This window comes from Scyliorhinus torazame, chromosome 2 (assembly GCF_047496885.1).
Source record: "Scyliorhinus torazame isolate Kashiwa2021f chromosome 2, sScyTor2.1, whole genome shotgun sequence".
Taxonomy (NCBI): domain Eukaryota; kingdom Metazoa; phylum Chordata; class Chondrichthyes; order Carcharhiniformes; family Scyliorhinidae; genus Scyliorhinus; species Scyliorhinus torazame.
In genome coordinates, this window is record NC_092708.1 from 329,541,190 (window position 1) to 329,555,206 (window position 14,017).

Below are 14,017 nucleotides of genomic sequence, written 5' to 3' on the forward strand. Positions count from 1 at the left end.
TTGGGCCCTTCAAGGAAGACAGTGATTCCACCAATTGGTTCAGGTAGGATATAACATTGGGCCCTGCTCGTCTCATCCTATGAATATACCTTCGAACGTCGACCAGGGGCACACACAGCCACAGCAAACCCCTTGAGTCACTCTCCTGTACCAGAAAGTACGGCAACCCCTCCGGTACCCCAAGAGATTTTAATGGTCTTGAACTTTCTGGGGTCTTTACTTAATTTGTTATGCTGTCACAGGTACTGGACTAATAGAGACCCATATTCGATGTAAAAGCTGGTAGTGGCTGTTGGGCGCTTCTCCTGCGATTGGGACCTCCACGGGAACGGCGTGACCGATTGGTCCACGACCCTCCAGAAACCCGCACGCAAGCTACCCGCGGGTCGTGGCCCACAGTTTGGAAAAACTGTGGTCTGCAAGGATGGCTGCTTGGGGATAAGGGGTACCCACTAAAATGCTGGTCATGACATCCGTGCATCCAACCTTCAGAGTAGATGCAATGCAGTTTACAGCTCCACGTTGTCACTAATCGAGCAGATCATTAACATGCTGAAGTTGCGATTCTGATGTTTCGTCTGCTCGGGTGGGGCACTGTACTACACCAGATAGGTGGGGGCTCATATAATTTTGCGTCCTTCACAACCTGGCTCTGCAAAGGGGTGATCCCTTGCAAAAGGGAGAAATGGAGGAGAATGAGAGCTCTTCATAGGATTAATAGCAGGAGGGCCAGGAACCTGAGGGAGATGAGGGTCAGCTTCCATAGAACAATGCCATAGAGGAAGTGGAACGTGGAAGATGTGCCCATGCTACCTTTACCACCAGGTTCCAGGAGTAATATGAAGCCAATGGGAGCTGGCCACATTCCTATTACTCCATGCCATTCCATAGCATTGAAAGGGATGTCTAACCAGCCAAACGGAGAGCCAAGTTCAGCAATCAAACCTGCACCTTCATGCCTCACGATTCACCAAGCCTTGACCTTCCAAACTCACTACTGCTACCATCTAGAAGCACGAGAGCAGCTGTTATCTGGGAACCCCACACTCCAAGTCACTTACCACAATGACCTGGAAATATTTGTCACTAGGGCAAAATCCTGGAACTCCCTCCCTAACAGAACTCTGGGATGGCTATGGCCGTATACTCCGTCCCTGTCACCTTCGGGATCAGTGCCCTTCCCAGGTCAAAAAAGTCTATCCGTGAATATACCTTGTGAACGTGGGAGAAAAATGAGAACTCCTTACTCCTAGGCCTAATAAATCTCCAGGGGTCTACTCCTCCCATCTGCTCCAAGAAGTCCTTAAGCACCTTGGCCGCTGCCGGCCTCCTCCCGGTCCTGGACCTCGACCGGTCCAGCCCTGGATCAAGCACCGTATTGAAGTCTCCCCCCATTACCAACTTTCCATCCTCCAGGTCCGGGATACGCCCCAACATACGCCTCATGAAGTTTGCATCATCCCAGTTCGGGGCGTATACGTTCACCAGAACCACCGCCTCCCCTTGCAATCTGCCACTCACCATCACGTATCTACCCCCACTGTCTGCCACTATGGTCTTTGCCTCAAACAGTGCCCGTTTCCCCACTAAAATAGCCACCCCCCTATGCTTCGTATCTAGACCTGAATGAAACACCTGTCCCACCCATCCTTTACGTAGTCTAACCTGGTCTGTCCGTTTCAGGTGCGTCTCCTGCAACATAACCACATCTGCCATTAATTTCTTTAGGTGTGCGAGTACCCGTGCCCTTTTAATCGGCCCATTCAGCCCTCTCACGTTCCACGTGATCAGCCGGGTTGGGGGGGCTCTTTACCCCCCTTGTCGACTAGCCATCCCCTTTTTTAACCCAGCTCCTTACCCGGTTCCCACGTACCCGTATATCCCACCGACGGTGCCCTCCCGTCTCAACCACCCCGCCCCATAACCGCTCCCCCTTAGCAGCAACCCAGTTAACTCCCCCCCCCCCCCCCCCCCGCTAGATCCCCCTCTAGCGCAATTACACCCCCCATGTTACTCCCAGAAGTCACCCCGCTAGATCCCCCTCTAGCGCAATTACACCCCCCATGTTACTCCCAGAAGTCAGCAAACTCTGGCTGACCTCGGCTTCCCCGTTTGCCCTCGGCCTCTCACTGTGCGAGGCCCCCACCTTCCTGCGTCCCTGTTCCCGCCATAATTACCCTAGCGCGGGAGCAACTCCCGCGTTTCCCACTCGGCCCCGCCCCTAATGGCGCAGTTCCCTTCTTTCCTTCCCACCGGCGCCCACAGTTCCTCATACTCACTCCTCCCCCCCCCCCCCCCCCCCCCCCCCCCCCCCAACGAGGGGAAGAGAGAAAAGTTACAGGATTGAAAAATTAACAAATTGAAAAATCATCCCCCCCCCCCCCCCCTTCCCTTCCCCTTCCTCGCCCCACATAATCACCCCACCACTTTATCCCAGAAGCTCTTTCTCTCGCCAGACTATTCCAGCTTCTCGTCCACAATGAATGTCCACGCCTCTTCTGCCGTCTCAAAGTAGTGGTGCTTCCCTTGGTGTGTGACCCACAGTCTCGCCGGTTGCAACATTCCAAATTGAACCTTCTTTTTGTGAAGCACCGCCTTAGCCCGATTGAAACTTGCCCTCCTTCTCGCCACCTCCGCACTCCAATCCTGGTATACGCGGATCACCGCGTTCTCCCACCTACAGCTCCGAGTATTCTTCGCCCATCTTAGGACCATCTCTCTCTCGTTGTAGCGGTGGAACCTCAGCACTATGACTCGAGGTATTTCTCCAGCCTTTGGTCTTCGCGCCAGAACTCGATAAGCTCCCTCCACCTCCAAAGGGCCCGTCGGGGCCTCCGATCCTATTAGCGAGTGAAGCATCGTGCTCACATATGTCCCGACGTCCGCCCCCTCTGCACCTTCGGGAAGACCCAAGACTCTTAAATTCTTCCTCCTCGAATTATTCTCCAGGGCTTCCAACCTCTCCACACACCTTTTGTGCTGTGCCTCGTGCGTCTCTGTCTTCACCACCAGGCCCTGTATTTCATCTTCATTTTCAGCAGCCTTTGCCTTCACGACCCGAAGCTCCAGCTCCTGGGTCCTCTGCTCCTCCTTTAGCCCTTCAATCGCCTGTAGCATCGGGGCCAACACCTCCTTCTTCAGCTCTTCCACACAGCGCCGCAGGAACTCTTGTTGCTCCGGGCCCCATACCAAACGGCCACCTTCCGACGCCATCTTGCTTCGAGCTTCCCTTCCTTGCCGCTGCTCCAAAGGATCCACTGCAATCCGGCCGCTATCCTCTCCTTTTTCCATATATATCCGGGGGGATTCCCTTCTATTTCACCGCACCGTGATTTTGGCCGTTAAAAAGTGCCGTTGGGGCTCCTAATAAGAGCCCAAAAGTCCGTTCCAACGGGAGGTGCCGAAACGTGCGACTCAGCTGGTCATCGCCGCACCCGGAAGTCTGTCATGACGATTGTTGAGCTGGAGAGAGTGAGATGCATGTGTTTGAGTGGTATTTAAATATGGCGCCTTGACCTACAACCCCGTCAGATAACAACAGGGCTGGCAGATCAATTCACAGCCCGTCAACAGATTTGGAGAGACACTCGCCTGTACATAATTAATTCGCTTCCAAGGACTGAATCAGGCACACTTTCCCGCCATCCTGATCCAATGAGAAAAATACCACAGAACCCACCCGCTATGGCACTTTAGAATGTTCTCCCACTGCTGTAGTTCGAATTGGCAAACTTGGTGCAAACCAGAGAGTGATCTTGATATCTTCAGTAATGCGGTATACATGCATTACCCAATTAAATTATTGAAATATTGATAAAATGTAAGCAGTCAACTTACTGTGTAGTTGTAGTGCTCTTCATAAATTATTGCTCCAGCACTAACAAATATCTCATTAATATGGATGGATATTTTAAAAAAGACAGAAAGCCATTTTGAAACTTAAGATATAGTCAACTGCAGTGGAGCAGCAGCCGTTAGCTCCACATTGAGCTCAGCCTTTCAAGTCAAATGAGCCACATTTTCACTATATGGAATTTAATTGGTTAATTACCCTTCCATGACTACAATAAGCAGAGCGATGTCAACAGTGCGGGTTCAATTCCCATACCGGCTGAGGTTACTCATGAAGGCCCACTTTCTCAACCTTGTCCCACACCAGAGGTGTTAAAATCATCACCAGTCAGCTCTCCCCCTCAAAAGGGGGGCACACGCTATGGTCATCTAGGAGTGTGACGACCTTTGTTCAGCAATTTCCAACTCTAACAGAACTACTCTGTTTTTGTAATCCAGGCCATTCTTTATCGCCCATAACAGGATTTGGAAGAAAATCTGCCTTGAGGGTATTTTTGCAAAAATGCTTTGAACTGTCTTTTCCTTTTAAATGGTCTAACTATGGTTGAAGAGTGGCTTTCCAACAAGGGATGGATAATGAGGAAGCAACTTGCCGTTACATTTATTAATTTTTTCATGCACCAAATAATTTTTGGTTTAAGAAAAGCAATTTTACTGACTTGTAGTATTATCTTTAGTATTTATCTTCAGTTGGCGAGGGAAATAGTTAAACTGCAACGTATGCAGACAACAATTAATGCAAGTGCCTTGGGACTTTTTATTACCTGGTGTGAAACCATTTATATCAGATATACGATTTGTAGATAAATGAGTATTTATGGTACAATTGCTGTAATTTTACTTCCTGATCAAGAACAGCTTCCCCATAATTATTTATAGCTTATGCTTTTTTAAACAGTATGTTGGTATCAGGTATGGGCATTTAAATTGATGCAATGACTACATTAAGAAGAGCACTTGAAACCTAAAGGACTCGTAGGTGTCATTTTTTTGCACTTTCCAACTGTTATATTCTTTTCTCCTTCTCATCCACTTCCCATCTTCCATGACTCTCTATGTACAAAGGTGCTTCCAAGTATATCTGCAGTTAGGCAATACCATTAATTACATGATCCCTATATATGCGACTGCAACTGATTACGTAGAGGAAAACCTGTTTTACTATTATAAATGGGAAGAATTATCAATAAAGCGAATAGCAAGTGACAGGGTTTGGATAACTTTCATATCTCTTAAAAATAAAATTATATTTTATTTTTCAGCAACTCAAACATGCCAATCTTGTCAACTTGATTGAAGTGTTCAGAAGGAAACGAAGGCTTCATTTAGTTTTTGAATACTGTGACCACACTGTATTGGATGAATTGGACCGATACCCCACAGGGTAAGTAACATTGATTGTGGTGTACAGAGTACATGTGAGGGATAGTAATGTACACCGTACAACCTGACATGATAGAAGCAGAACTTGGCATTACAAGTTTGAAAACGACCCTGGTCACTGCCCTGATTTTGAAATCTTTAAAAAAAAAAAAAAAATTTAGAGTACCCAATTCATTTTTTCCAATTAAGGGGCAATTTAGCATGGCCAATCCACCTACCTCGCACATCTTTGGTTTGGGAGGGTGAAACCCACGCAAACACAGGGAGAATGTGTAAACTCCACACGGACAGTGACCCAGGGCCATGATCGAACCCGGGTCCTTAGCACTGTGAGGCAGCAGTGCTAGCCACCGTGCCCTCTAACTTTTATATTTTCAAGTATTGACTTCACTGAATAAGCATTAGACCAAAAAAAAAAGTTTTAAATGTGTTTTTACAGCATTGTTTTCATGAATAACAAAAGTACCCTCCCTGCATGTTCACCAATTTGATGTCTGTGATAAAAATCACACCTGAGATATGTGCATTTCAGTCGAGGTTAACTGAGTTGAGTCACTTCGTATGTGGTCAACTCTGCAGAGTGTATTGTTTTTTCACATCTTTTTTGCAAGTCTCACTTCATCTGGTTTGATTTATTGTTGTGAGCTATGTCTTTATTGTGCACGGTGGTGCAATGGTTAACACTGTGCCTCACAGCGCCAGGGACCCGGGTTCGATTCTGGCCTTGGGTGACTCTGTGCGGAGTTTGCACGTACTGCCCGTGCCTGCGTGGGTTTCCTCCAGGTACTCCGGTTTCCACAGTCCAAAGATGTGCAGGTCAGGTGGATTAGCCATAAATACACAGGGCCATGGGGATAGGGCGGGGGAGTGGGCCTAGGTAGGGCCCTCTTTTAGAGCGTCGGTGCAGACTCAATGTGCCAAATGGTCTCCTTCTGCACTTTAGGGATTCTATGGATTTCATTGAACCCTTCATTCAATAACATGCATTATTAATTAATCTAAGCAGCTAGAGAACAATAATACTGATTTTAAGCAATTGCCCCACCTTGCCAGACATTGTATTAGATTTATGTAGGCTTCCATTCCTGACATCTTATAAAAGCTGATGAAATCACAGTTCCTTTATTCTCTGGCTTATTGAAGTGAAACGCGGGTTCTTTAAGAACAATTGTTTACGAGTGTGGTTTAGCTTTGTAAGTTATTCATTGCTAAATCTCATGCCAAATTTAAAATTGCAAGAGTAAGTAGAAAGGGAAGGAAAAATGTTTAATTTTTTAAATAATGCTTTTCTTTTTGTTAGGGTACCAGATCACTTGGTGAGGAGAATTACTTGGCAAACACTACAGGCTGTGAACTTTTGCCATAAGCACAATGTAAGCTCACACACTACCTATGTGTACACAAAGTATTTTACAACTCATCAAACAATGCACCGAGTATACTATTTTTACAATGCTGATTTATTTTCAGAATGCTTAAAAGGTTATATTTGGTTTCATGTACTACAAGCAAATGAGGATATTTGAAGATTGGTGAAAAAGATTGCTACAACAACATTAAACATTTTTTTTCAACAATATTTGAAGATCTTAGAATGTGCAATCCTAAACTCAATGTTTAAAATAAATTACACTATCAAATAACTAAACTATTAAATTACTTTTGATGGTTTGCTTTCAACTGATAACTGATGGTGTTTTTACATACTTATACAAAGTAATCAATCTAAACAGGCCATAATTGATTTCAGCCTTTGCATAAGGCAGGCAAGCAATCTAAATTCTGTTTTATACAATAGAAACATCACAGAACAAACTTGTATTCTCTGATTTTGTTAGCTGAAAAAATTACTTTGGTACAACTACCTGTAGACTGGTGGCACAATGGCGCAGCGGTCAGCACCGTTGCCTCACGGCGCTGAGGACCCGGGATCGATTCCGGTCCCGGGGCATTGTTCCTGTGGAGTTTGCACATTCTCCCTGTGTCTGTATGGGTCTCACCCCCATAAACCCAAAGATGTGCAAGTTAGGTAGGTTGGCCACACTAAATTGCCCCTTTATTTGGAAAAAGAAGAATTGGGTACTCCTAAATTTATTTCAAAAGAAACTACTTGTGGTATATCATAATATAAGATAAACATAGTCTTTTAGTGTAATACTACTAGGTATTGTATTTTAATAGCTTGAGGTCAAATTTTGCAACTGGCAGAAAGTGTAATTCCTTTTATATCATTTAACTTTCAACCATCAACATGAATCAAGTGGTGAAACATAACAACGGCAGTAGAAAATAGATGGCAAACCCAATGGCAAAATGTATTAAAATTACACATTTCTGAGACGATGTTATGGGGCGTATAATTTTTAAACTGGTTGTACCCCGGAGTGGATTAATAGGGTGTTTGAGGAGTTTTATAGAGACTGTGTAAGTCGGAACCACCAGAGGATGAGCGGGAGATGAGGGAGTTTTTGGGGAGATTAGAGTGCCTGATGGTGTGTGAAATGGAGAGGGCGAGGCTGGAGGAGTCGGTGTGGGTGAGGAGGTGAAGGTGGCAACGGGGAAGGCGGCAGAGCCGGATGGATTCCTGGTGGAATTTTAGAGGATAAGCTGGCGCCATTGTTGGTGGAAATGTTCCAAGGACGACATGTCAGGAGGGTTTTGTCGAAAAGGATGGGGCAGGCCTCCATCTCATTGCTGCTAAAGAAGGATAAGGACCCGATGGAGTGTGAATGTACATTCAGGCCCACTGAATGTAGACGCCAAGATATTGGCGCTGGTGCTAAGGTTGGAGGTGTGCATTCTGAGGGTAATTGGGGAGGATCAGACAGGCTTCGATAAGGGCAAACCGCTGTCGTCGAATGTGCGGCGACTGCTGAATGTGGTGCTTTCTCCGGCAGAGGGAAGGGCGTTGGAATTGGTGGTGGCATTGGAGGTGGAGAAGGCGTTTGATCGGATGGAGTGGAGTTATCTGATTGCGGTGTTGGAGAATTTGGAGATAGGGCCTAAGTTTTTGGCATGGGTGAAGTTGTTGTACAAAGAGGTGAGGGCTATGAATTCAGGGTGGTGTTTTATTCTACTGGGAACGGGGCAGGGATGCCGCATTTCCCCCCCTTCTGTTTGTGTTAGCGATTGAGCCCCCTTCGCCATTGCACTGAGGAGCTCTGAATTGTGGAAGGGGACAGTGGGGGGAGTGTATGGAGCACAGGGTGTCCTTATACGCGGACGATTTGCTCTACATTTCGGAGCATGCTTCCACGGTGGGAGACATGATGGGTTTGTTTCAAAGATTTGGGGTGTTTTGGGGGTCTCAGCTGAGCTTGTGGGGGAAAAGTGAGTATTTTGTGGTTTCCGCTTCAGCCTATCCACCCCCTTGGAAAACGCTATACGCAAAAAGACCGGCAGGCACCAACTGGGGTCAGTGGGCTGTCATTCCGTGTGGCAGCGTTTCCTTTTAGGTATCAGAGGGTGCAGGTGGCTCGGGACAGGGAAGGTCTTCAGGTTTGGTGGGGTGGGTGAAGGCTGACTAGTTGAGGTGGGATAATCTAAGGATCTAAGGAGGGTGGTTTGCGAGCTTGGAGGAGTTGAATGCGAAGTTTGGACTGACGCGGGAGGAGAGTTTCCGGTACATGCAGGTGTGGGGCTATGCGAGAGTGGGTGAGCGAAGGTTGGCGAGGAGGGTCATATTTATAGGAGAGTTTGGGGGGAGGATGAGGTGTCCATGGAAAGGATTAAGGCTAAGTGGGAAGAGGAGTTGGGGCGGCATTGGAGGACGGATTGTTGTGCGAGGTGCTGCGGAAGGTGAATGCCTCGACGTTTTGTATGAGGCTGGGGCTGATACAGCTGGAGGTGGGGAACAGGGCGCACCTTGACAACGTCCAGGATGAGCCGGCTGTTTGAGGGGGTAGAGGATATCTGTGATCGGCGTGGGAGGGGTCCTGCTAACCATGTACGTATGTTCTGGTCCTGCCTGAAGTTGGAAAGATTCTGGAGGCCAGTTTTCATCACTATCATGGCGGTTTTGTATGTCGATGTGGAGCCCAACCCCTGGCGACCCTATTGAGGGTGTCGGACCAGCCATGGTTACAGACTGGTGCAGGGGCAGATGTTTTCGCCTTCGCTTCGCTGATTGATTGCTTGTAAGCGTGTCCTATTTTAGTGGGGGTCAGCCTCGGTGTGGCGGGCGGACCTATTGGAGTTCTTAGCCCTGGGGAAAGTGAAATTTGCCCTAAGGCGCAGGGGGGGGGGGGGGGTGAGTTGGGGTTTATTCATTTTGGAGAGTTGGTTACAGTCTACTGTTTAAGGGGGGGGGGGAGCGGTTTAATATGTTGGGTGCTTTTTTAAAAATAAAATGCTGAAAATTGGAATAAAAATACCTTTTTTTTAAAAAAAAAAAAAAACAACTGGTTGTAGGGTCTGTATCTGTAATATTATCAAATACCCCAATTGATTTAAATCTTATTAACACTTTCCAGGATGTCAATAAGTTAATTGATCTGCAGTTTATTTATAGCCTGGCATATTTTTGTCCATTCATGCAATTGTTTAACATCCTTAAGCTAGTCACTTTTTTGATTATATTTCCTTGTATTTTTCCAGTGCATACATAGGGATGTAAAACCGGAAAATATCTTAATTACAAAACATCACGTCATTAAGCTTTGTGATTTTGGTTTTGCCAGGATATTAAGTAAGTGAAAGTCCTATGTTTTCAATACACATTTGATGGTTAATTATTAATGTTACCATTTGTACAACAAAACTAGAATTTATGGCAATTGTTGAGCATTTTTTGAAAAGTGTCATTAAAGTAACTCTCTCCGTGATTGAGTACGCAGTATACGTGCAATTGACAAGAACAGATGAGTTGCTATATTCCTTCTCAACCTTGCCCCTCGCATGAGGTGTGGTGATCCTCCGTTTAAATCACCACCAGTCAGCTCTCTCCCCCCCCCCCCCCCCCCCCCCTCAAAGGGGAAAGCAGCCTATGGCCATGTGGGACTAAGGCAACTTTACCGTACCTTTCCCTTTTATATTTCACAGCTGGTTATGAGTTCATTCTAATATCGACTAAAACTTTCTTCACCGAAACACCACATTAGGAGATATTAGGCTAGGACCAGGAGCTTAAGAAAAGACGTGGGTTTGGCGGCAGGGTGGTGCAGTTGTTAGCACTGCTGCTCACGTTGCCAAGGACCTGGGTTCAATCCTGGCTCTGGGTCATTGTCCGTGTGAAGTTTGCACATTCTCCCCATGTTTGCGTGGGTCCCCACAACCCAAAGATGTGCAGGGTAGGTGGATTGGCCACGCTAAATTGCCCCTTAATTGGGGGAAAAAAAGAATTGGGTGCTCTAAATTTATAAATAAAATAAAAGTGGGCTCGCTTCGGCAGCACAGATACTAAAATTGGAACGACACAGAAGATTAGCATGGCCCCTGCGCAAGGATGACACGCAAATTCATGAAATTAGGGGGCAGCATGGTAGGTAGCATTGTGGATAGCACAATTGCTTCACAGCTTCAGGGTCCCAGGTTCGATTCCGGCTTGGGTCGCTGTCTGTGCGGAGTCTGCACATCCTCCCCCGTGTGTGCGTGGGTTTCCTCCGGGTGCTCCGGTTTCCTCCCACAGTCCAAAGATGTGCAGGTTAGGTGGATTGGCCATGATAAATTGCCCTTAGTGTTTGGTGGGGTTACTGGGTTATGGGGATAGGGTGGAGGTCTGGGGTAGGATGCTCTTTCCAAGAGCCGGTGCAGACTCGATGGGCCAAATAGCCTCCTTCTGCACTGTAAATTCTATGATAATCTATGATAATTAAGACATTTCATATCGGAGAGAGTTTTAAGATGAGCATTCCATAGCTCGGGGACTAGACAGATGAGGGGAATTTTTTTTTTTTTTAATATGGCATCTTTAGAACAATGTTCCAAGGTGCTTAACAAGTGATATCAATAACATAAAATCTTTAACACTGACCCATAAGAGGCTTTATCAGGTCAAATGACCCAAAGCTTGGTCAAGCAAGTAGATTTTAAAGGTGGAGAGTGGGGCAGAAAGATTTACGGAAGGAATTCTCAAGCTTTGGACCAATGTATCTGAACAAAGTTGCCAACTGTGCAGCCAAAGCTACAAGAGATTTGCAGGAGACCAAAATTGGAGGAAAGCAAAGTTCTCAGGGTTGTATAGGCTTAAGCTTACAGAGATGAGGAGGAACAACGCTTGGAGGGATTTGGACACCAGGATGAAATATCTAAATTTGCGGCATTGCTGACCAAAGATCCAATGACGGTCATCAAGTGGGTGATTATAGGACATTGGTAAGGCCGCACCTGGAGTATTGTGTGCCGTTTTGGTGTCCTTATCTGAGGGAGGGAGTGCAGCGAAGGTTTACCAGGCTGATTCCTGGGATGGTAGGATGTCATAAGAGGAGAGACTAAATCAGTTCGGATTATATTCATTGGAGTTTAGAAGAGTGAGAGAGGATCTCATAGAAACTTATAAAATACTAACAGGATTAGATAGGGTCAGATTCAGAAAAAATGTTCCCGATGGTGGGGGAGCCCAGAGCTCGGGGTCATAATTTGAGGTTAAGGGGTAAACCTTTTAGGACTGAGGTGAGGAAAAGTTTCTTCACCCAGAGAGTGGTGAATCCGTGGAACCAGAGCAAGTCGTTGAGGCCAAAACATTGTGTAATTTCAAGAAGGAATTGGATATAGCTATTTGGGGCTAAAGGGATATGAGGGGAAGGCGGGATCAGGGTATTGAACTTGATGATCAGCCATGATCATAATGAATATCAGAGCAAGCTCAAAGGGCCAAATGGCCTCCTCCTGCTTCTATTTTCTATGATTCAATTGGTGAACAGATCTTGGTGTGAGCTAGAGTACAGAATTTTGGATGAACTGAAGTTTATGGAGGATGGTACAGAAGACTGTAGAGCAATTGCACTAGTCAAGTCTGGGGATAACAAAAGCATGGATTAAGGTTATAACAGCAGATAGGCTGAGGCAGGGGAGGAGATGGGCAACATTACAGTGGTGCAAATATGGGGTCAGAAGTTCAAATAGGACAACAAAGTTGTGAACACCTCGTATTGTGATGGGGTGGAGAATGGAATTGCCGACCGAGAAACTTGAGTTCATGGCAGGGGGCCAAAGACAATGGCTTCAGTCTAACTGGCCTATAGTTTCCGGACTCCATTCTTGAATAGCAATGTTACATTTGTTACTTTGCATGAGGATCATTGCAGAGTCTAGAGAATTTTGGAAGATCACAACCAGTGTATCCACTGCTGCCATCCCTTTTAGAACCCTAGGACGTTGGCCATCAGGTCCAGTTGATTTGTCGGTTTTTAGTCCCGTTAATTTCTCCAGTATAAAATCACAGGGGTACAATCTATATTCATAACTTTAGATGAAGGGACCAAATTTAATGGATCCAAGTTTGCTAACGATACAAAGCTAGGCGGGAAAGAGTCTGCAAAGGAAAGTGGGTGGGGGCGACACGGTGGCGCACTGCTACCTCACGGAGCCGAGTATCCGGGTTCAATCCCGGGCCCCCAGTCTGTGTGGAGTTTGCACATTCTCCCCATGTCTGCGTGGGTCTCACCCACAACCCGAAAAAGATGTGCAGGCTAGGTGAATTGGCCACGCTGAATTGTCCCTTAATTGGAAAAGAGAAACAATTGAGTACTCTAACTTTATTTTTAAAACATTTGCAAGGGTTTGATGAGGTAGATGCTGAGGGCTGACTGAGGACTCGTAACCAAAGGGCATAGTCAAAGGAAAAGGGGTCAGACATTTAGGATTGAGATGAGGAGGTTGCGAATCTTTCAAATTCCCTTCCTCTGAGAACTTTGGCTGCTTAGTTGTCAAGCATATCCAAAGCTGAGATCGATAGATTTTTGAACAAGGAAATGGGATGTGCAGGGATCATGCAGGAAAGTGGAATGGACAAGGATTAGTCATGATCTTAATCAATGGCAAAAATGGGCACAAGCGGCTATATGGCCTTTTCCTAATGTTATGGGCCAGGATTTAGAGAACCCCAAAGTGTATCATGGAGTTCACCTGACCCATAACTTTTAATAGATTGTGGTATGGGGAGCACACGGCCCACTCTACAGGTGTGGTACAGCAGAAATGGAAAAGTATTTTTTAAAGCAAAACAATGTTTATTCTATGAACACAAGTTAACCTTTTTAAAACATACAGTGAACATCTTAGCAACCATTAATTCAAATACAACACCCAAAAACTACAACACTAAGTAATGCTTAATAACTTCCCAAACAACACCCAGAAGACAAAAGAAACACCTTTTAACAGAAACACATTAGGTTTACATTCACTACTGAGAACATTAATAATTCTGAATTCACCAAATTATCAAGAGATAGTCTTTTGAGGGCAGAAAGTACAGCAGTACACCTGCTTGGCCTGGCTTCAGCTCCAACACTGAAAACAAAACTAAAACACACCCTGCAGCAAACGGCCTAAAACGGAAGTAAAAAGCTGACACAGCCCAGCTCCACCCACACTCTGACATCACTGATAAATACCCATTTCTTTTTTTTAATATAGTTTCACAATAATGTCAAGCCTAAAAATATAAACTTAAACCACTGATTGGAAGCCATCTGTGAAGAGCATCTGAAGTCAAACGCAAAAGGGATATCCTTGTGGCCAGATTTTTTTTTTCTCTTAAATTAGAGTACCCAAATAATTTTTTCCAATTGAGGGGCAATTTAGCATGGTCAATCTACCTACCCTGCACATCTTCGGGTTG

General features: G+C 45.7%; 1 protein-coding gene and 1 non-coding gene across 2 annotated transcripts in view; both read left to right on the forward strand.

Annotated features, from left to right (window-relative positions):
- cdkl1 (cyclin dependent kinase like 1 (CDC2 related kinase)) overlaps positions 1–14,017 on the forward strand; it is a 92,126-nt gene that overhangs the window by 20,700 nt on the left and 57,409 nt on the right. The window contains exons 2-4 of the mRNA XM_072489789.1: positions 5,115–5,236; positions 6,536–6,608; positions 9,832–9,922. Coding sequence (XP_072345890.1) covers positions 5,115–5,236; positions 6,536–6,608; positions 9,832–9,922 — 286 coding nt within the window. The remainder of the gene's footprint in view (positions 1–5,114; positions 5,237–6,535; positions 6,609–9,831; positions 9,923–14,017) is intronic.
- Positions 10,609–10,713, forward strand: LOC140408130 (U6 spliceosomal RNA). The gene has a single exon (XR_011940047.1). It is a non-coding gene; the product is annotated as a U6 spliceosomal RNA (small nuclear RNA).